The sequence below is a fragment of the Schistocerca nitens genome, chromosome 5, assembly GCF_023898315.1.
Source record: "Schistocerca nitens isolate TAMUIC-IGC-003100 chromosome 5, iqSchNite1.1, whole genome shotgun sequence".
Lineage (NCBI taxonomy): Eukaryota > Metazoa > Arthropoda > Insecta > Orthoptera > Acrididae > Schistocerca > Schistocerca nitens.
In genome coordinates, this window is record NC_064618.1 from 494,426,080 (window position 1) to 494,449,227 (window position 23,148).

The window sequence follows — 23,148 nt, forward strand, 5'->3', positions numbered from 1 at the left end:
AGTTGGGGGTGGTGGGAGGGGGTGAGGGGAGGGATGGTAATGTAGCCCTGCGGCCTCTCAGAGCAGGAGTCGGGGCGGTAGGACGTGAGATGATAAAATAATCGGGAAGGGCTAATATTAGTATCGAATCTATAATTCTTGCTATTGTTAGCATGATTGGCTAGAAATTTCACTCCATGGGGACCATGCGGATTTGGTGGGGATGTGTGGTAGGGATAGTAAATGGGTACCATAATGAAAGTCGAGAACTACGAAAATTTAGTGTCTTCTCCGTATTAATTGGGCTTGCTTGGCTTAATGGTAATAGTCCTGATGACAAGTGACAGGTGGGTTGAGAGGTGGGAATGAGTTGAGAGTGAAACGTAAATGTGGTAAACTTCAACAATACTTTGTGCACATATCACTTTCTGAAAGACCACTGGAGGTAAGACACGGTTAGCACCTCTGCGTGCGGGCATAGGAAACAATCGAAACTGACTGATGCTAATTTAAGGGTCAAAAACAAGTACACTGTTTTTGTTCTCCCATGAGCGGAACAGCAACAGTGTACTTGTTATTCAGTTTTAAATATGAAATTGTTCTACCAAAAAGTAACGGAAGACTCCATAAATAACATTGACATCAGTGAAAGTATCTGCCAAACTAAAACTGCGTGCCGCACCGAGTCTCGAACTCGGGAGCTTTGCCTTTCGCGGGCAAGTGCTCTACCATCTGAGCTACCCAAGCACGACTCACGACCCATCCTCACAGCTCCAATTCTGCCAGTACCTCGTCTCCTACTTTCCAAACTTCACAGAAGCTCTTCTGCGATTGACATTAGTGCCATATCCAAAGATCTTCGAGGTTATTGGCATATTGGTAAACTTCCGAAGACATTTCACCCATACTGGCTGAGTGACATAGAAACAAGTAACCGGGAACGATTGGCAATCATCTAGTGTAGATATACGACTCACGCATGTGAGTCAAAAGGCCAGCAAACTCAGAAAACAACTCTTTGTACTCGACCTGAAAGTTTGCTTCTCTCTAGTTTCCCATAGCATCAAAGTTCATTTCTTGCAGTGAATAGCAAGACGTAATGGGAAATTAACAACGTTTTGTAGCCATCTACGTACTTTAGAACTGAATGTGCCAAAAACCGTTTCATCCAAGGGCGAGTATACTGAATGAGTGATGTACGCCGCTGATTTAAGTAGCCATTCGCTTACGGTAAACAGGTGAAATAACGAATCCTGAATAGAACTGCATCCTCCTATATCAACGATGAAGCACTAGGCATTCAAACAAAGCTTATGTTTTATAGCTTTCAGTAACTCCGACACCTAAGTGGGGAGGCCTGTCGCTACACTGCTTGCACTATGAATCCCTTGCGTATCAGGCCTCACGCCAACTGACTGTCAGTTTTAAATGCATTTTGATCAACTTTAGCACCTGATAGGTTCACCAATGAAGCAACTCCCAGAATTTGGAAACTTCGTCAGTCCAGGATTTTTTTTATGAAAGTCCTGTTCATGCAGGTTCAAGCATAATAAATTTGGGAGAAGAGTACACCATCGAGTGACCTGTTTTGAACAGAGCTTCTGCTGTGTAAATTTCTGTCACACACTGAAAAATAGACAAATATCCTTTAGGACAGCTTTAATTGTGAGAGAACAATACATTTCACACACCATTCTGCATGAGTGTCCAGCTCTAGTGTTGTCTCGTTTATTTATAGGCCCACTGCAATCAGCCAGAACATTATGACCGCTTTTCTAAAGTGGGAAAGAATATGAGTCCGGCGGACGATATGTGATCCGGTATCCGTGATTTCAGAAAATGAAGTGGACTTTGCGATACGTATTTTGAATTTCGAAATAAAAGGAACCCTGCGGAAAGTTCCAGGCGGCGACGTTCTTGGCATAAAATAAAACAAACACACAAATTTAATATCATCCCGTGCTGCATTTTATCAGCTAAGTGTCGGCAAGGCCTCTGAAAATAAATCATAAATAAATTCAAAAAAATCATAAATAAAACAGATAGTTTTAATATCAAGTTTTCCCTGTTGCAAGTTAAACGTAGTTTACATATTCTGAAAAGATAAGAATTATACATCCAGGCTGTGGCTGCCCTGACTTCAAAGTCTACTGCGTCCGCAGCTCGTGGTCGTGCGGTAGCATTCTCGCTTCCCACGCCCGGGTTCCCGGGTTCGATTCCCGGCAGGGTCAGGGATTTTCTCTGCCTCTTGATGACTGGGTGTTGTGTGATGTCCTTAGGTTAGTTAGGTTTAAGTAGTTCTAAGTTCTAGGGGACTGGTGACCATAGATGTTAAGTTCCATAGTGCTCAGAGCCATTTGAACCAAAGTCTACTGCGTAATTTATACAGCTCTAGTGGAAATTGCAATACGCAATTAGGAAGTAAAAACCCCAGTAAGTTCTATGTGTCTGGAGCAAATAGAACCATGTACTGAGAAAAATCAGTTTATATAATTCATTTTAAAAGCTCGATATGTGGTAAAAAAGTAAAAATCTCTCATATTTATCGGAAAGAAATGGAATCGTGCACCGGAAAAAATAAGTATGCAACTCGCGTGCAGACAGAATACACGATACGAACTAAGGACAGGAAAAAAAAACAGTTGTACAGAAAACGAAGCGTTTATCGGAAAATAAGTTTGAGCTACATAGCACTAGTGGAGATTGAAGTATTTAGCCAAGAACGAGAACGAATTTACGTATTAGAAGTAAAACGAGCTGCGTATTTAAGAAACTCTTAAGCCATATAGGACAATTATTTGTATCGCTCACCTGGAAATGACGATTCACTGCACGAAAAAGAGAAACTGTACATACTTTTCGTATAGAAGTCGAAGAAACAAACAGTAAAAAAAATCCAAGAAGAAATTTGAAAAGGATATTAAAGTTCTGAAACAATAAAATAAAAACTTTCATGCTGGGCGTTGATATTGAGATTCCATCAGAGACGGCAGTTTCGTGGAATGGATAATGTATTGTAAAGAGATTATAACATGATCGTCAGCAAGAGCAAAACGAAGGTAACATAATGTAGCAGAATTAAATCAGATGATGTTTGCGACACTAAATTATGAAATGAAACACCAGAAGTAGTTGATGATTTTAGCTATATAGGGAGTAGAATAACTGACGTTGGCAGAAATAGAGAGGATATAAAATGCAGACTGGCAACAACAAGAAAAGCGCTCATTAAAAAGAGAAATTTGTTAGCAGCGAATCTGAATTTAACCGTTAGAAGTGCTTATGAAGGCTTTTTTATGGAATGTAGCCTTGAACGGAAATGAAATGTAGAAGAAGAGAGCAGAAACGTTTGAAATGTGACGCATTAGATGAATGCTGACGATCAGATGAGTAGATCGAATAACTAACAATGAGTTAATGAACCGAATCGAGGAAAAAAGAAATTTGTGCCACAGCTTGACTAAAAGAAGGAATCAGTTGATAGCAAAGATTTTGAGGCATCAACGAACCGTCAGTTTCGTAATGGAAGTGTGAGGTGGTAAAAATTGTTGGGGAGACCAAGGCTAGAGTACAAAAAGCAGGTTCATGTGTATCAGGTTGGTGCGTAAGTGGAGATAGTGAGTGGAGCTGTGGATACTAGTAAATGGAATGCCAAGTGGAGAAATCGGAACATTTCCGACATATTCTTCCGTTTGAGTTCAGTGTAGGGGTGACACCAGCGGAGGCAAACAGAAACTTTTGCGTCGCGTATGGGGATAGTACCACTGGACAGAGCATGGCAATAAAATGGTTTTCTCTTTTTCCAGGAGGATCGTTTGGACATTGTGACTCTTCACGTTCAGGTAGAACTTTGGGGTTTGATGAAGATCGTTTAAGTGCATTAATCCACAATGGTTAACGTCAGTGCCCTCGAGAGCTGGCAAATGTGATGAACTGTGATCACTCCACCATCGTCTGACATTTGCATGCAATAGGGAAGGTTCGAAAATCGGGGGTATGGGTACCGCATGCTCCAAGCCAAAATCGCAAAAAATCTCTACTTGCTCGTTATCAATTGGCTCGTGCTCAACACCGAACATTCCTATCCTGTGTAGTTGCTGGTGACGAGAAATGGTGTACTTATGCTAACATAAGGAAAAACAAAGGAATGGTTGAGCCCAAACAAAGCAGCAACTCCCCGTAAAACGATCTGCGCGCATCCACAAAAGATAATGTTATGCATCTGCTAGAACAGTGACGGTGCAGTGTACTATGAATTACTTCCTCGATGTGTAGGCATCACGGTTGACATTTCTTGTCAACAACTAAGTCGTGTTACAGAAGCAATCCTAGAACAACGACCAGGAAGACGGCGTGAAGTGATGTTACTCACGATTCCTCTAGGCTGACAAAAAACGTACAGGAGTTGGGTTGGGATGTCATTCCACACTCACCTTATTCACCTGATCTTGCCCTCGGATTTTCATTTTTTCCGCTTTCTATCGAACAATCATCAAGAAACTTCCTTTCCCGGATGAAAATAAGCTACGAACATGGCTCGACGAGTTCTTCGCCTCAAAACCATGTGATTTCTACAGTCGCAGAATCGCAGTCGCAGTTATCTCAGCGTTGGCAGGCTGTTGCAAATAGTGAAGAAAAATATATCTCTGATGATTAATGTCTCTGTTATGTGTATCTATTGTGTTTATGAAATTTCTGGAAGAACGCTATGAACTTATGCACCGAACAAATATGTGGGCTGCACTAGTTATGTAGATTCAAAGAGGCTTGCACGGAATAGACTAGCGTGCTGGGTTGCTTCAGACTATTCTTTAGACGCAAGATCACAACAGAAATCGAATCATACATCGAAAATTTAGTTGCGCAACTTGATTGAAGGCTAGCTTCCATTGCTCTAAAGTAAAAATTATTCATTACTTAGCATTTAAGCACACGTCATCCCTTTCCAGTAAGAAATGAGAAACCGAACTCCACAACAGATGAAGACGATGGTGACGGAAATAGGATAGTATCTACAAATTACTACTCATACAACGTAATCAGACATGATTATAATCACATGTAAATATCGACTAGAAATTGTCTATAGCAAGTGTCTATTGCTCGATATTTTTAATATCAGATGTCATGTATGCAAGACAATCAATGGCGACACATCCGTTGCGCTTTTATTTCTTATTGTTAACTGGGGCCCTACACCTGTCGCCGCATCCTGCATTCTGTCGCCAAATGCCTCGTTCTCGTCATGCTTCCTCATGCTCTTCTATTTCTCTACTCTGTACCGCTTTTTGGATATCATTTAGTGGTATTCTTCTTCTTCTTCTTCCACCGTTGCCATTACTCTTTTGGGCCATCTGTCTTCATCCATTCCTTTGATATGCCCACATCATAGCTGTCTTTTTTCTACTCTACCCGTAATACCATTACCAGTCTGTGCCCTTTCTCTTATCTCTTCATTTCTTAGGTGGTCAAGTCGTGAAATTTTACATGCTCTTCTCAAGAGGTCCATTTCTAATGCTAAAAGTCTCTTTTCTATGGAATATTCCTCTTTCCACAGGGTGACACAAAGCAACAAAGAACATGAACAATACAATATAACTGGTTTAAATTGTTTAAATGACAATTTGCTTACATTATAAGAATCTTCAATGGTCTGGCTAATTACTTCAACTTGTTCAGAAGCGAGGTAACAGTGTTCAATGTGCACGCCATGAAAGAATAGCATATTAGCTGCGCTACGCAAAAGAAGTAACTTATAGACAGAGGAAAGAAATGCAATTTAAATGTGACATATGATTTTGGGGATGTGAATTAAGCAACATGGTCAAACCAAATATACAGTGTAAGCAAGCAAAGAATAAAACAAAAATCAACTACGTAAAAGTATCTTACGTAGGCGATGTTGAACAGCTTTTATAAAGGTTAGAAGTTGCATCATTCTGTGCACAGCTACACTTATATTTCTGAAATCTTGACATTAATGCAAGTATAGTTCTGCTAAACATTAATAGGTACATTGGTACATTTTACTATAACATATTTGGATAACGATGGTTACTTATCTATATGAAGTCATAACTCCTTGCAAACTGTGATTTTGTTTCAGAGATTAATAATGTCCATTCCAGTCTACAAGTCTCCAACATTATCTTTTCACTAGGTTTCGTGCTCAGTTAAATAAAAATAACGACAGCTGATTAAGCTCTCAGAGTACAGATTCCTAGTCAGGTTACTTATATCCATATATGTGCTGCTCGTTATAATTAGACTGTAATCATGCTGAAAAATAATATTTGTTATCATCATTTTTTCCACTGTGAATTAAGATCCATCTAACTAATATTAACAAAAGTAAATCTGATTGTGCTCTCATAGTTTTATAGTAAAATTGCATATCACAATTAGATTATAGTCGCATTTGTAAGTATATATATATACTCCTGGAAATTGAAATAAGAACACCGTGAATTCATTGTCCCAGGAAGGGGAAACTTTATTGACACATTCCTGGGGTCAGATACATCACATGATCACACTGACAGAACCACAGGCACATAGACACAGGCAACAGAGCATGCACAATGTCGGCACTAGTACAGTGTATATCCACCTTTCGCAGCAATGCAGGCTGCTATTCTCCCATGGAGACGATCGTAGAGATGCTGGATGTAGTCCTGTGGAACGGCTTGCCATGCCATTTCCACCTGGCGCTTCAGTTGGACCAGCGTTCGTGCTGGACGTGCAGACCGCGTGAGACGACGCTTCATCCAGTCCCAAACATGCTCAATGGGGGACAGATCCGGAGATCTTGCTGGCCAGGGTAGTTGACTTACACCTTCTAGAGCACGTTGGGTGGCACGGGATACATGCGGACGTGCATTGTCCTGTTGGAACAGCAAGTTCCCTTGCCGGTCTAGGAATGGTAGAACGATGGGTTCGATGACGGTTTGGATGTACCGTGCACTATTCAGTGTCCCCTCGACGATCACCAGTGGTGTACGGCCAGTGTAGGAGATCGCTCCCCACACCGTGATGCCGGGTGTTGGCCCTGTGTGCCTCGGTCGTATGCAGTCCTGATTGTGGCGCTCACCTGCACGGCGCCAAACACGCATACGACCATCATTGGCACCAAGGCAGAAGCGACTCTCATCGCTGAAGACGACACGTCTCCATTCGTCCCTCCATTCACGCCTGTCGCGACACCACTGGAGGCGGGCTGCACGATGTTGGGGCGTGAGCGGAAGACGGCCTAACGGTGTGCGGGACCGTAGCCCAGCTTCATGGAGACGGTTGCGAATGGTCCTCGCCGATACCCCAGGAGCAACAGTGTCCCTAATTTGCTGGGAAGTGGCGGTGCGGTCCCCTACGGCACTGCGTAGGATCCTACGGTCTTGGCGTGCATCCGTGCGTCGCTGCGGTCCGGTCCCAGGTCGACGGGCACGTGCACCTTCCGCCGACCACTGGCGACAACATCGATGTACTGAGGAGACCTCACGCCCCACGTGTTGAGCAATTCGGCGGTACGTCCACCCGGCCTCCCGCATGCCCACTATACGCCCTCGCTCAAAGTCCGTCAACTGCACATACGGTTCACGTCCACGCTGTCGCGGCATGCTACCAGTGTTAAAGACTGCGATGGAGCTCCGTATGCCACGGCAAACTGGCTGACACTGACGGCGGCGGTGCACAAATGCTGCGCAGCTAGCGCCATTCGACGGCCAACACCGCGGTTCCTGGTGTGTCCGCTGTGCCGTGCGTGTGATCATTGCTTGTACAGCCCTCTCGCAGTGTCCGGAGCAAGTATGGTGGGTCTGACACACCGGTGTCAATGTGTTCTTTTTTCCATTTCCAGGAGTATATATATATATATATATATATATATATATATATATATATATATATATATATATATATATATAGAGGGTGTTACAAAAAGGTACGGTCAAACTTTCAGGAAACATATACAGGGTGTTACAAAAAGGTACGGCCAAACTTTCAGGAAACATTCCTCACACACAAAGAAAGAAAATACGTTATGTGGACGTGTGTCCGGAAACGCTTACTTTCCATGTTAGAGCTCATTTTATTACTTCTCTTCAAATCACATTAAGCATGGAATGGAAACACACAGCAACAGCACGTACCAGCGTGACTTAAAACACTTTGTTACAGGAAATGTTCAAAATGTCCTCCGTTAGCGAGGATACATGCAACCACCCTCCGTAGCATGGAATCCCTGATGCGCTGATGCAGCCCTGGAGAATGGCGTATTGTATCACAGCCGTCCACAATACGAGCACGAAGAGTCTCTACATTTGGTACTGGGGTTGCATAGACAAGAGCTTTCAAATGCACCCATAAATGAAAGTCAAGAGGGTTGAGGTCAGGAGAGCGTGGAGGCCATGGAATTGGTCCGCCTCTATCAATCCATCGGTCACCGAATCTGTTGTTGAGAAGCGTACGAACACTTCGACTGAAATGCGCAGGAGCTCCATCATGCATGAACCACATGTTGTGTCGTACTTATAAAGGCACATGTTCTAGCAGCACAGGTAGAGTATCCCGTATGAAATCATGATAACGTGCTCCATCGAGCGTAGGTGGAAGAACATGGGGCCCAATCAAGACATCACCAACAATACCTGCCCAAACGTTCACAGAAAATCTGTGTTGATGACGTGATTGCACAGTTGCGTGCGGATTCTCGTCAGCTCACACATGTTGATTGTGAAAATTTACAATTTGATCACGTTGCACAGTACATACTGACGAAACTAAAATGAGCTCTAACATGGAAATTAAGCGTTTCCGGACACATGTCCACATAACATTTTTTCTTTACTTGTGTGTGAGGAATGTTTCCTGAAAGTTTGGCCGTACCTTTTTGTAACACCATATATATATATATATATATATATATATATATATATATATATATATATATATATATATATATATATGTGTGTGTGTGTGTGTGGGCGCGCACTCACTTTATTTTGAACTATTTAAAAATTAGATCGATATAAAATGTGATTAAATACTTTGATATATTGTTATCATCCCACAATTTGATGACTGGTTGGACGTTAAATTATAACGATGATTACAAAGGCCGAAATAATAACGTATATAATTAACTGAAAAATTTTTCTGCGAATATAAGTAGATTGTCAGCTGTCTATAGGCTCAAAGGTTAAATGTTTGGAATCTCTTGAGCCTTTAACGTAAAGTCTTTGGAAGCTGTAGGAGTAGAGAAGGCACTAGGGTTGTTCCAGAGTGTAGACAGTTCACATTTGGAGACAGAAGTACTCGATTGCGATACCCTAATTTAATTTGTTATTGCAACTGCGCAGTTAAATAACTTGGTAAGTATATTTTTGGTATAATTAACAGACACTCCGTGTATAACGCATATGCATTCGATGAAATATGTTTTATGAGGCAGAATGTTCCGTCACAGTAGGCCCTTCAAATGTACGAGGGCTATAAATAAAGTAGTGGAAACATTGATAGAACGCAAAGTTTAACAACCTAACACGTACAGTTATACTACAATGAAGCGGCAAAGAAACTAATACAAGCTTGCGTATTCAAATACAGAGATATGTAAACAGGCAGAATACAGCACTGCGGACGGCAACGCCTATATAAGACTACAAGTCTCTGGCGCAGTTGTTAGATCGGTTACTGCTGCTAAAATGGCAGGTTATCAAGATTCAAGTGAGTTTGAACATGGTGTTACAGTCGGCGAACAAGCGATGGGACACAGCATCTCAGAGGTAGCGATGGAGTGGGAATTTTCCCGTACGACCATTTCAAGAGAGTACTGTGAATATCAAGAATCCGGTAAAACATCAAATCTCCGACATCGCTGAGGCCGGAAAAAGATCCTGCAAGGATGGGACCAATGACGACTGAAAAGAATAGTTCAGCGTGACGGAAATGCAACTCTTCCGTAAATTTCTGCAAAGTTCAATGCTGGGTCATATGAAATGTCAGCGTGCGAACCATTAAACGAAATATCATCGATATGGGCTTTCGGAGCCGAAGGCCGACTCATATATCGTTGATGACTGCACGACACAAACCTTTACACCTTGCTTGGGCCCGTCAGCACCGAAATTGGACTGTTGATGACTGGAAGCATGTTGCCTGGTCGGACGAGTCTCGTTTCAAATTGTATCGAGCGGATGGACGTGTACGGGTGTTGAGGCAACCTCCTGAAACCATGGACTCTGCATTTCGGCAGGGGACTGTTCAAGCTGGTGAAGGCTCTGTAATGGTGTGGGGCGTGTGCAGTTGGAGCGATAAGGGACCCCTGATACGTCTAGATACGGTTCTGACAGGTGACACATGCGTAAGCATCCTGACTAACAACCTGCATCGATGCATGTCAATTGTGCATTCTGACGGACTTGGACAGTTCCAGAAGAACAATACGACACCCCACACGTCAATAATTGCTACAGAGTGGCTCCATGAACACTCTTCTGACTTTAAACGCTTCCGCTGGCCACCAAAATCCGCAGACATGAACATTATTGAGCATATCTGGGATGCCTGGCAACGTGCTGTTTAGAAAAGATCGCCACCCCCTCGTGATTATTGATTTATGGACAGCCCTGTAGGATTCATGGTGTCAATTCCCTCCAGCACTACTTCAGTCCATGCCACGTCGTGTTGCGACACTTCTGCGTACTCGAGGGGGCCCTACACGATATTAGGCAAGTGTACCAGTTTCTTTTGCTCTTCAGTGTACATTCCTTCAATGTAGTCAACGGCCAAATCCATACCTTTTGTCAAATGTCAGGTAGACGTTGCCATTCGTTGGCAAAGATTTCATTGATGATGACAGCGCCGAAGCGCCCGACTGCGCAGACAACAGATGCCATGTCAGGAAATCAAGGGCCTCGTAGTCGTTCCTTCATCTTCGGAAACAGGTCAGCTGGTGAGTATGGAGGGTGTCTCCCAATGTCACAGCTGCAATAAGAACTTGACATTATTTGCGACATGACACCGTGCGTTACCATGCAATACGATGGGGCGATAAGCTCACAATAAATGTTCACGTTTGGCCCTCATAGCCAAACTCCATAAATCGCTCCATAAATCGACGATACTAATCACTGTTAACGGTTTGTCCCTCAGGCTCGGCGTGTGTAAAAATAACACACTCTAGTTGTATGCCATAATGAGCACACGCATCACCCGACTGGGTTACTGTCGAAACTTTTGTGGGAGTCACAAACCTGGGTCACGCCATTCATTCGATTGACTCTTTAATTCAGCCTCATAGACTCGTGCCCGCATATCATCAATGACGACAATAAGATGCGTAAATGCGTGTCCTTCGTTACCCTATGTGTCCAGGTGGAGACCAACCGGTTAATACTGGTAACATTTCTGTACGTGAGTGAGTCGATGTGAAGCCCAACGGGACGCTATTTTACTCTTGTTAAGACATTCCGTCAGCATGTGCCACACTGCTTGATGACTGAGATCAAACTCCACGAATACTTCCCGAACAGTGCATACGAGAAACGAGACCACTCGCGATGCCAATCTGATCTTGAGGAATGGACGGCCGACCAATGCCGTGCCAATCCGCAGTAGCATTCCGATCCACACGAAACGCCTTGGCCCACTGTGCAACCGTCCTATACCGCAATTCAATCTTGCCACAGGCTTCAGGTTATGCTTGATAACATTCTGATGCATTTTCGCCACGGACTACCTCGATTTTAACCCACGAATTTTGATCACCTATTGAAAATATGTTTTAGAGCGGTGAAATTGACACTCTTCCCTTTAACGACAATCAGCAACAACACTTCCAACTGGATGCCCCTCAAATGCTCATTACATATCGACAACAGCGGCACCTGTACGCTGTCATGTCCTGTTAGCGGATGCCCAATCTCCTGCAAGTGTCTGGACTGCGTTTCCGCTACTTTTGTTTACACCCCTCGTACCGTGTGGTCCCGATTAAAGTGCAGCTGCTCACTAATGTCTAATGTGGGTTGTAATTATCGTATTGTAGCGTAACTTGGTAGTTATGCTAATCAGTAAATGCAGAACCGATTTCCACTGGATAAAACTTTAGTTCCGATTGTGGCCGCCAGGTCCAAATCTGGCGCTGTACACTGTTTGTATGACGGTAAGGCATGTGTTATTTGGCAAGCCATAACGTGAGTGGACAGTATGACTATAGAGAAAAGAGACTGTGCGCTGTTAGTGAAACTATTTTATGTGAACGGCAGCAATTACAGTGCTGCATTGAGAGAGTATAGCCGACTGAAAGGTCTGAGAAGATGCCCAATGTCATTAAATGGATTAAAGATGATGATGACGAAATTCTAAAAAACAGGAGTGCCTGGTGTGGCACCTGGAAGAGGAAGGCGTCCTATCCCGGTGGAAGTTATTAACGAGGTTGCTGTAACTGACCGTGGAGCACGTGGCCCTGTTGTGCTAGTACTCGTGCAGTGCCACGAGAATTTTTCATCCCATGTCAACAGCACGGAAAGTTTTGCGCTCTATTTTATACTGGTACCCATGCCATATCCTCTGAAGCCTTACGATCCGCAGCAAAGCTCTGAATTTGCTCTGTTGATCACATGTAGCTGGGCAATATTCTATGGAGTGACGAGGCACATTTTGCACTACAGGATGCACTGAATGGCTGGACGGTGTGGCCGAGCGGTTGTAGGCGCTTCAGTCCGGAACCGCGCGGCCGCTACGGTCGCAGGTTCGAATCCTGCCTCGGGCATGGATGTGTGTGATGTCCTTAGGTTAGTTAGGTTTAAGTAGTTCTAAGTTCTAGGGGACTGATGACCTCAGATGTTAAGTCCCATAGTGCTCAGAGCCATTTGAACCATTTTTTTTTTCTTTTGATGCACTGAATACACAGAGCTACCGAATTTAGGGTACTGTTAAATCGCGTGTTGTGCACAACGAGCCATTGAACTCGCCGTATGTGGCGTGGATTCACGAGCACTTTTATTCTCGGCCCGAGAATACACCAAGAGGGCCTGTTGGGTGTACCGTGACTTCTGCACGTCATCGATATCTCCTCGCACAGTCTGTGACACTGCTTTGGAACAGCGTAACGGCGTAGAGGACGCTGTTTTCATGCATGGTGGGGCAACACCTCATGTCGCTCGCCAAGTGGAAGATCTGCTTAATGCAATCTTTCACGGACATGTTATCTCCAGAGGTTGTGCAGATGTATGGCCTGCAGATCACCCGATATGAATGCATGTGACATTTGGCTCTGGGGATATCTAAAAGAACGTGTTTACCAGGGACACTATCGGTCTCTACCTGATCTGAAGGCCAGTATTCAGGAACACCTTGCTCAGATTGCACCGGAACTACTGCGAGAACTGTTGATCACGTCGTTTTACGGATGCACCATCTCGTCGACGTCTCCGGTGCTCACAGTGAACAAATTGTGTAAGCGGTGGTTAATAATAAAATCAACATTATTCCTTTCTCAGTTGTTTGACATTTTCCGCTTACGTCTTATTTCTAACCAGTTACATGTGGAAACATTTCTATACGTCTTCCTTACAATTCACAGCACCAGATATGTTCCTAGTGGCCAAAATTGGAACTAATTTTTTTCCGATGTCACTTTTCTGTTCCAGTAAATAAGCTACAAATCTGCGTGTCCCTTTGTTTTTCTCGGTCAAATGTTGGAGTAGATCGAAAACAAGCCCCCCCAAGAAATTACACAATTGAGTTTTGTCCGAGTTTTCATAGTTAAACGAAGAGTGGGAAATGCACAAATGAGAAGTCAATTAGATCAGCGTTAGGTCTCGTTCTGAAAAAAATAATTGCTTAAAAGTAATAACGGTAATTAAAAACTAAATTAGTAATTTGAGGGAAAATTACAGAATGGATTTTTGTCCAAATTTTCAGCGCCAAACGACGAGTGAGAAATTGACAAATGCTGTATCAAACTAACCATCGTGGGTTGTAGTTTTGCAACAGGAGTAACTACTTACTGAAAACTTATCAGGGTACTTAAGAAACGCTTAATTAGTGACTTGGGAAAAAAGCTGCAATATTTAACGAACGGCGGCTGCTAGCAATCTAAATGAAATGTCAAAAATTATTAAATCATAGCATATATTGAAACTTACCTCCTTTCTCTTGATCCATATGCCCTTAATAGTAATGGGACACCGATCGGCATTTAAATATATTAATTATATTAGATGCTTTCTGAACAAAACTTGAAAATAAATAAACTGAAAGACATGAACAAATGTTTGTCTAAAAGTACTAGATAAAAGAGATTAGAACGACGCTCAAAATCACGCATAGCAAATGAGCTGCTGTTTGAGAACTTCAAGTTCAGTGTTCAGCTAAGAATCTTAGAATTTTAAAGAGTATTATAGGATATTTGTTTGGTGTAATTTGTAATCTCCTTAGGTCATTGACGTATAAGCATCTCAGCTGCTGCCATGATCTCGAGCATCATTCAAAGGCGAGTCAAATGTTTCTCTAATCTCTTTTATGTCTTACTTTTAGACAAATCACTTCACAAAACATTTAACTGCTTTTTTTGCTCAGTTGTTAATTTTATTTTTTGTTGGCACTGATTGTATACCTGCAGTGCAGAATAATTAGATGACTCTGTAGTATTGTGCCATGCTAGTTATTTCTGTAACAGAAGCTTGCAAGCAACGGGGAAGGTGGTATAGTCAGGAGCGCCCCAGGGAAGTCTGGTAGTACCGCTATTACTGTCTATAGTCCGCCCCTGGAAGATGACTGGTCAGCTCGATGGAATGTCATACCTAACGGCGCGGGTTCGATTCCCGGCTGGGTCGGAGATTTTCTCCGCTCAGGGACTGGATGTTGTGTTGTCCTTATCATCATCATTTCAACTCCATCGACACGCAAGTGACGAAGTGGCGTAAACTCGAAAGACTTGCACCAGGCGAACGATCTATCCGACGGGAGGCCCTAGCCACACGCGATTTCCATTTATATTCTCTATTCAGATACACATAAACGATTTGGCGCACAGGGTTGGCAGCAATATGCATCTGTTTTCTGATGATGCTGTGATGTACAGTAAGGTCTGAAGTTGAGTGACAGTAGGGGGATACAAAATGACTTAGACATAATATCTGGCTGGTATGATGAATGGGAGCTAGCTCTGAATGAGAAAAATGTAAGTGGATATGGGTGAGTAAGAAAAACAAAGACGTAATGTTCGGATACAGCGTTATTAGTGTCCTGCTTGAGGCAGTCAGGTCGTTTAAATATATGGACGTAGTGTTGGAAAGCGATATGAAATGGAACGAGCATTTGAGGATTCTGGCTTAGGTTTATTGGAAGAATTTTGGGGAAGCGTGGTTCACTTCTAAAGGAGACCGCATACAGGACGCTAGTGCGAACTATTCTTCTACATCTGCATCTACGTCTACATCTACATGGCTACTCTGCAAATCATATTTAAGTGCCTGACAGAGGGGTCGTCAAACTACCATCACAATAATTCTCTGTTACTCCACTCTTAAACAGTGCGCGGAAAAAACGGACACCTATATAATTCCGTGCGAGCTCTGATTTCCATTATTTTATTGTCATGATCGTTTCTCCCGATGTAAGTCGGCGTCATAGGGAGAAAGTTGGTGATTGAAATTTCGTGAGAAGATCCCGTAGCAACGAGAAACTCGTTTTAGTTATGAGCACCACACATCCTGTATCATGTCCGTAACACTCTCTCCCCTATTTCAAGATAATACAAAATGTGCAGGCCTCCTTTGAACTTTCTCAATGTACTCCGTTAATCCTGACCGGAAGGATTCCAGATCGTGCAACAGTTCTCCGAAAGTGGACGGACAAGCGTAGTGCAGGCAGTCTCTTTAGTAGGTCTGTTACATTTCGTAAGTGTTCTGCCAATAAAACGCAGTCGTTGGTTCGCCCTATACTCAACATCTTCTTTGTGTTCTTTCCAATTTAAATTTTTCGTAATTGCAATTCCTGCGTATTTACGGGCTTTAGATTTGATTGATGAATCGTGCAACCAAAGTTTAACGGATTCCTTCTAGCATTCATGTGAATGACTTCCCACTTTTCATTATTTAGGGTCAATTGAGTACTTTTCGAGTGTCTGGGATCCGTTCCAGCCCAGATTAAAGGAAGACATCGAAGCAATTCTCAGAGGCGGACTGCTAGATTTGTTACCGGTAGATTCGAAAACACGCAAGAATTACAGATGCTTCGGGAACTGAAATGGGCAGCCATTCACCCTGGTAGACCCTAGTTTGTGTTTAATCAACGAAATATTCTGTGATGCTCTAAACCTGTAAAAATAGTAACGTTAACCATGCAGTTATGATAGCGTTACTGTTATCGTGCGGTCTTTGTGTGCAAAGGGTTGTAGTTTCGGATCTTCTTATGTGATTCAAAATCTTTTTATTTTTTAATGTTTATCGAAACGACTTTGATCATTATTTTTCTTCACTTAACTGGTTTAAATGTAATTTTTTTTATTTCTGTTCGTTTGTCACGTCATTTCAGTCAGCGTATTAACTGTTTCAATTGCTGTCATTTTTTCTTCGTATCATTCTTTTGCCATTTGGAATCTTTGTGCATATGGATTTAGCTGTTGTTATTTATTGATTTAGATTTAATTTCTTCCCTTTTATCATCTTATATTCTCGTCCACGTTATTGTATTTATTATTTTTATTCCCCATTTTGATGGAATTTCGTTTTACTTATAAACCTTTCTTTCTTCTAAATTCTCTTCTGCATTATATTGTGCAAAGCGCAATAAGAATTTGTTTTAAATCTTACATGACCATTGGCATCCGCAAAAAACGTACATCTTCTAATGCAAAATACATTTTTGGCACCACTGCAGTATGAATAGATCATTTCGTCTCTTGTCTTTAACCGATAAATTGCTATTTTAAAATGTTTAAATATTATGATATATAAATAAAAATAATGAAATTTACATGCACTACGATTCCAAAAGGAAAAAGAATGACAGGAAGAAGAATGAGAGCAATTCAAAGAGTTAATACGCTCACTAAAATAACGTGACAAAGAGACAGAAATAAGAAAATACATTGAAACCAGTTAACTGGATAAAAATAACGAACAAACTGATTTCAGTAAGAAATCAACAATAAAAAGTTCAAAATATCTGACGAAGTTCGAAGCCCCAACCTTTTGCATGTGAGGACCCCACGGTAGGCACTATTTTACAGCAACAGTCTGATTGATGTGGGTATTTTTAAAGCTGTAGAAGATCACCTGAAATTCCGAAATATTTTTCATTGATTACTCGCAAATGAGGGCCTACCAGGGTGCGCGGCTACAGATTGTGATACCTTGGACCTTAATCTACATGACTTGTAGATTATCTCAAAAGGTCGATCCTACCATTGATGACTCTCATTGTAAAATAGGAAACGAGAAATTAGCGGTCATACGGAGGCATACAGACAATCGTTCTTCCCTCTTCATCTACATCTACGTCCATATTGACAGTGTGTGGCGGAGAGTATCTTGAATACCTCTATCGGTTCTCCCTTCTATTCCAGTCTTATATTGTTCGTGGAAGGAAGGACTGTCGGAATGCTTCTGTGTGGGCTTTAATCTCTCTGATTTTATCCTCATGGTCTCTTCGCGAGATATACGTACGAGGGAGCAATATACTGCTTGACTCCTCGGTGAAGGTATGTTCTCGAAACTTCAACAAAAGCCCGTATCGAGCTACTGAGCGTCTCTCTTGCAGAGTCTTCCACTGGAGTTTATCTCTATCATCTCCGCAACGCTTTCGCGATTACTAAATGATCCTGTAACGAAGCGCGCTACTCTCCGTGGGATCTTCTCTATCTCTTCTATCATCCCTGTCTGGTACGGATCCCACACTGGTGACCAGTATTCAAGCAGTGGGCGAACAAGTGCACTGTAACCTATTTCCTTTGCTTTCGGATTGCATTTCCTTAGGATTCTTCAAATGAATGTCAGTCTGGCATCTGCATTACCGACGATCAACTTTATATGATCATTCCATTTTAAATCACCCCTAATGCGTACTCCCAGATAATTTATGGAATTAACTGCTCCCAGTTGCTGACCTCGCTTTGTTCGCTAATAGAACAGAAATGTAAATTACATTGAAATGAACACCCTTAGCTGCATACAGGCGTTGACGTACGTCAACGGGGACAGATGAGAATGTGTGCCCCGACCGGGACTCGAACCCGGGATCTCCTACTTACATGGCAGACGCTCTATCCATCTGAGCCACCGAGGACACAGAGGACAGTGCGACAGCAGGGATTTATCTCTGGCACGCCTCCCGCGAAACCCACATTCTCAACGTATTGTCCCGCACTACATTCGTAGTGCCCCTGCCCATTATACTCATTACTCGCGGCGCGTTGCCGATTCCCGTAAGAGTTCGGGCACTGTTTGTGCATTCGCACAGAAGAAGAAGATGGTCGAGTGGCCGGTAAGCCTTAACTATATATATATACTACGATGGTATCTTTATATATATATATATATATATATATATATATATATATATATATATATATATATAGGAATGTAAATGACTAGTAGTGGTAAGAGGAACCCTTCGCCAGGTACGGAGGCCTGCGGGATATCTATGTAGATGTAGATATAGACAAGGAAGGCCGCAGAGCGCGTGCTCCGCAAGGGCGCAAGGCACGCAGACGTCGGGACCACGCGGTGCGGTGCGGGTCGGCCCCATTGAGGAGAGCGGGCGTCACGTGAGCTGCGCGCGGCGGATCGATCGCCTTACCTGTCGGCCAGGCTGCCCCAGAACGGCGCCGACAGGAACTCGACGAAGGGCCGCGAGCCGATCAGCAGGCCGCACTGCGTGGGGTTCATGCCCATCTGCTTGAAGTAGACGCCCATCAGCGGGAACAGCGAGCCGAACGCCGAGTAGAAGAAGAAGTAGAAGGTCTTGACGGTGAGCAGCTCCTGGTCGACCGAGCCGCACAGCACCTCGATGATGTCGGAGCGGCCGCGGATCTTGTGCGTCGCGTCCTTGGGCTGCGGGTACTTCTCGGGGTCGACGGGCCCCAGCGCCTCCGGATCGACGAGCGGCCGCACCGGCGCGCCCGCCACGCCGGGGGGCGGCGCCGCCACACCGCCGCCCACGCCGACGCCGGGGCCGTCGAAGCGCTCGCTGCCGGCCATCGCGACTGCCGACTGCCACTGACGCCGCCGAAGCACCGGCCGGCCGGCCGGCCCGCGCCGATCGATACGCGCCGCCGCCGGGACGCGCCGCCCACGCGCCGCCCCTCCACGCCGTCCGCGCTAGCGACTGCCGCCCACGCACGTCGGCGCACTGAGCGTTTCGGACCCAAATGACGCCAGTCGGACGTCACAAAAGTTCAGCATCCAATCGAGCCTCTATTCACAGTCCCATTTGTGCAGCACCGATTGCAATACGTAGACATTCGACTAAATAAGAAGAGGAACTCTCTACTACCACCGTTAGTCAGTTCACTCGTTGCTAACTGCCGTAACATTGTAACAGTTCGCACCCCTCCACAACTAATTAACTAATTAGGGTGAGATATGGAATGTTCCAGGCGTCACACGTTACTTACAAGGGAACCTCCCCATCTCACCCCCTCACGTTTATTTATAACTTGGCACAGTGGATAGGCCTTGAAAAACTGAACACAAATCAATCGAGAAAACAGGAAGAAGTTGTGTGGAACTATGAAAAAAATAAGCAAAATATACGAACTGAGTAGTCCATGCGCAACATAGGCAACGTCAAGGACAATGTGAGCTCCGGAGCGACGTGGTACCGTGGTTAGCGTGAGCAGCTGCGGAACGATAGTTTCGTGGTTCAAGTCTTCCCTCGAGTGAGAAGTTTTTATTTTCAGACAATTATCAAAGTTCAGGCACTCACACATAATCGACTTAGCTCTCCAAAATTCCAGGACATGTTCAGATTTGCTTGGACATATGCAGGATTTGACGGTCTACACACAGAAAAATTTGAAAACGTTAAAAATATATGTTTTGACAGAGCACAGAGAAAACTGTGCGACTGTGAAAGTGTTGCATTCATTTGTTGCAGTTTATGTGACAAACTCTTATGTTTTCATCACTTTTTTGGGAGTGATTATCACATCCACAAGAAAACCTAAATGTGTACAAGTTAGGTGAATCGACAACATATTCCTAGCATGTGACGCACATGCCGTCACCAGTGTCGTATAGAATATATCAGACGTGTTTTCCTGTGGAGGAATCGGTTGACCTATGACCTTGCGATCAAATGCTTTCGGTTCCCATTGGAGAGGCACGTCCTTTCGTCTACAAATCGCACGGTTTTGCGGTGCGTTCGCAAAACACAGACACTAAACTTATTACAGTGAACAGAGACGTCAATGAACGAACGGACAGATCATAACTTTGCGAAAATAAAGAAAGTAAACTTTTCACTCGAAGGAAGACTTGAACCAAGGACTTCTCGTTCCGCAGCTGCTCACGCTAACCAAAGGACCACGGCGCTCCTGAGCTCACATTATCCTTGATATTGCCTATCTTGCGCAAGGACTACTCAGTTTGTATATTTTGCTTATTTTTTTCATAGTTCCACACAACTTCTTCCTGTTTCCTCGATTGATATGTGTTCAGATTTTCAAGGCCTATCCACTGTGCCGACTTATAACTAAATCTGAGGGGGGTGCGATGGGGAGGTTCCCTTGTTAGTCGGACTTGCAACAGCGCAACAATTGCATTGGAGAGCTACGTTGACCAATATGTAATGAAGAGATTGAGCAGTTCCCTCCAGTACCAGGTGAATCGGTATGAAATTAGCGTTAAGATACAAATGTGTCGATAGGGAACATTTGCTGTGAACGAGCCTTAATTTTTTTTTAGTTGGTATGACATCTGTCAAAGATATTTAGTGTATATCAAGTCATGGAACAAACATCATATGTTTTCATCGTGTTAACAATGTCGGATTTTGTACCAGGAAGCATTATTTTTTTGTTTTCATTTGAAAAAAAGTGCTGCAGAGTCGCATCGAATGCTTGTCAAGGCATATGGTGATCGTGCTCTATCAGAAGCAATATGCAAAAGATGGTTTCAACGGTTCAGAAATAATGATTTTGATGTAAGATATGATTAACGTGGAAGACCACCAAAAAAGTTCAAAGACGCCGAATTGCAAGCAATATTGGATGAAGATGATACTTTGAGTCAGGAGCAAATGGCAGCAATGCTAAATGTTGCACAACACACAATTTCTGACTGTTTGAAAGCTATGGGAAAGATCCAAAAGTGTGGAAAATGGGTGCCATATGAATTGAATGAAAGACAAATGGAAAACCGAAAAACCATTTGTCAAATTTTGCTTCAAAGACATGAAAGAAAATCAATTTTGCATCGAATTGTTACTGGCGATGAAAAATGGATTTTTTTTAGATTCCTAAACGGGAAAAATCATGGGTTAATCCGGGACAGCCATCAACATCGACCACAAAACCAGATCGATTCGGCAGAAGACAATGCTCTGTGTTTGGTGGGATCAGAAAGGTGTAGTGTATCATGAACTTCTAAAACCCGGTGAAACAATGGATACTAATCGCTGCAGACAACAAATGATCAATTTGAACTATGCATTGATCGAAAAAAGACCAGAATGGGCCAGAAGACATGGCAAAGTAATTTTTTTACTTGACAATGCACCTGCACACAAAGCAAAACCGGTTCAGGATACAATCAAAACATTTGGCTGGAAACTGCTACCCCACCCGCCGTATTCACCAGACTTGGCCCCTTCCGACTACCATTTGTTTTCATCAATGGGACACGCATTGGCTGAGGAACACTTCGATTCCTACGAAGAAGTCGAAAATTGGGTGTCTGATTGGTTTGCTTCAAAAGACGAACATTTCTATTGGAGTGGTGTCCACAAATTGCCAGAAAGGTGGTCAAAATGTATAGAAAGCAATGGTTAATATTTTGAATATAATGTTTTTACTTTTCGAATCAAAATTAGTGTTTCATTTTCACAAAAAAACGCTCATTTCATACCGGTACACTTGGTATCTTCAGTAGCGTAACAGGAGATGCTTTGCGTACCTCGTGTCTTCCGAAGCTACCTCGATGTCCCCAATTGTTTTCTTCTGCATCGGCCGTAGCTGGCACGACGGGGGTGCTGAAAGGTAATGCCTCCGAATTTTCTACGTGAAAACTCTTAATGCCTTTTAAATAAAACAAACACCTTCAACATGGCTGCGAAAGAGCAGCTGTGTAAATCTGAAGAGGTTGAAAAATCAGCCAAGCAGTTGCAAAACAAAGGTTTATTAGACTTTGACCTAGGTTTTGATATTTCTAAAAATATCTTCTTCAGAAGTAGCGGGCCTTGTTAAATCACATGACGGTACAATAGATTAGATGAATCCAAGCGGCTCTTGTCATACATAAAATTGACAAAACAAGAATCATCCCAAGTCATGGCTTTAGACAGCAGCCAGATTACATTACTTCAGAATGAATGCTCGCTAGTAAATGCCCACAGGTAGAGGCTCTCGTCAACGTAAAATTGTTACAGGAGTCACAGGATGAAATATTAGCGTAAGTTACGTGTACATCATGCCAGAGACTAAGGCCAATTGTTGTTTCATGCTGTGACTCCTGTAACAATTTTATGCTGACGACAGTCTGTACCTGCGGGCATTTACTAGAGAGCATACATTCTGAAGTACGATATATGTTATCTGGCTGCTACCTAAAGCCATAGCTTGGGATGTACGACAAGAGCCCTTCGGCTTCATCTAATCTCTTGTACCGTCAGTTGATATAACAAGGCCCACTTCCTCCGAAGAGAATATTTTTAAAAATATCGAAACCTAGGTCAAGAGCTTATAAACCTTTGTATTGCAACCGGCTGGCTGATTTTTCAACTTCTTCTTAAAACGAATAGTAGAAACAAGTGGTGTCTGCTCTTTAGGACACCCCACATATAATTAAGGTCACAACGGCCAATGATCTCTTCAGTGCGGATGCACACCAGATTCGAACTATTACGGGGATTGGCGAAATGCCGCGTCTGACGACGATAATGGGCAAGGGGCACTAATTTAGTAGTATATGGACAAGTTGGGAATTTGGGTCTGACGGAAGGTATGCT

The 23,148-nt window shown here is 43.1% G+C and overlaps 1 protein-coding gene across 1 annotated transcript in view; it reads right to left on the reverse strand.

The window, feature by feature from the left end:
* The window catches only part of LOC126260551 (major facilitator superfamily domain-containing protein 6), a 359,541-nt gene extending 340,360 nt beyond the window's left edge, over positions 1–19,181 (reverse strand). The window contains exon 1 of the mRNA XM_049957885.1: positions 18,781–19,181. Coding sequence (XP_049813842.1) covers positions 18,781–19,181 — 401 coding nt within the window. The remainder of the gene's footprint in view (positions 1–18,780) is intronic.
* Between the last annotated feature and the right edge of the window lie 3,967 nt (positions 19,182–23,148).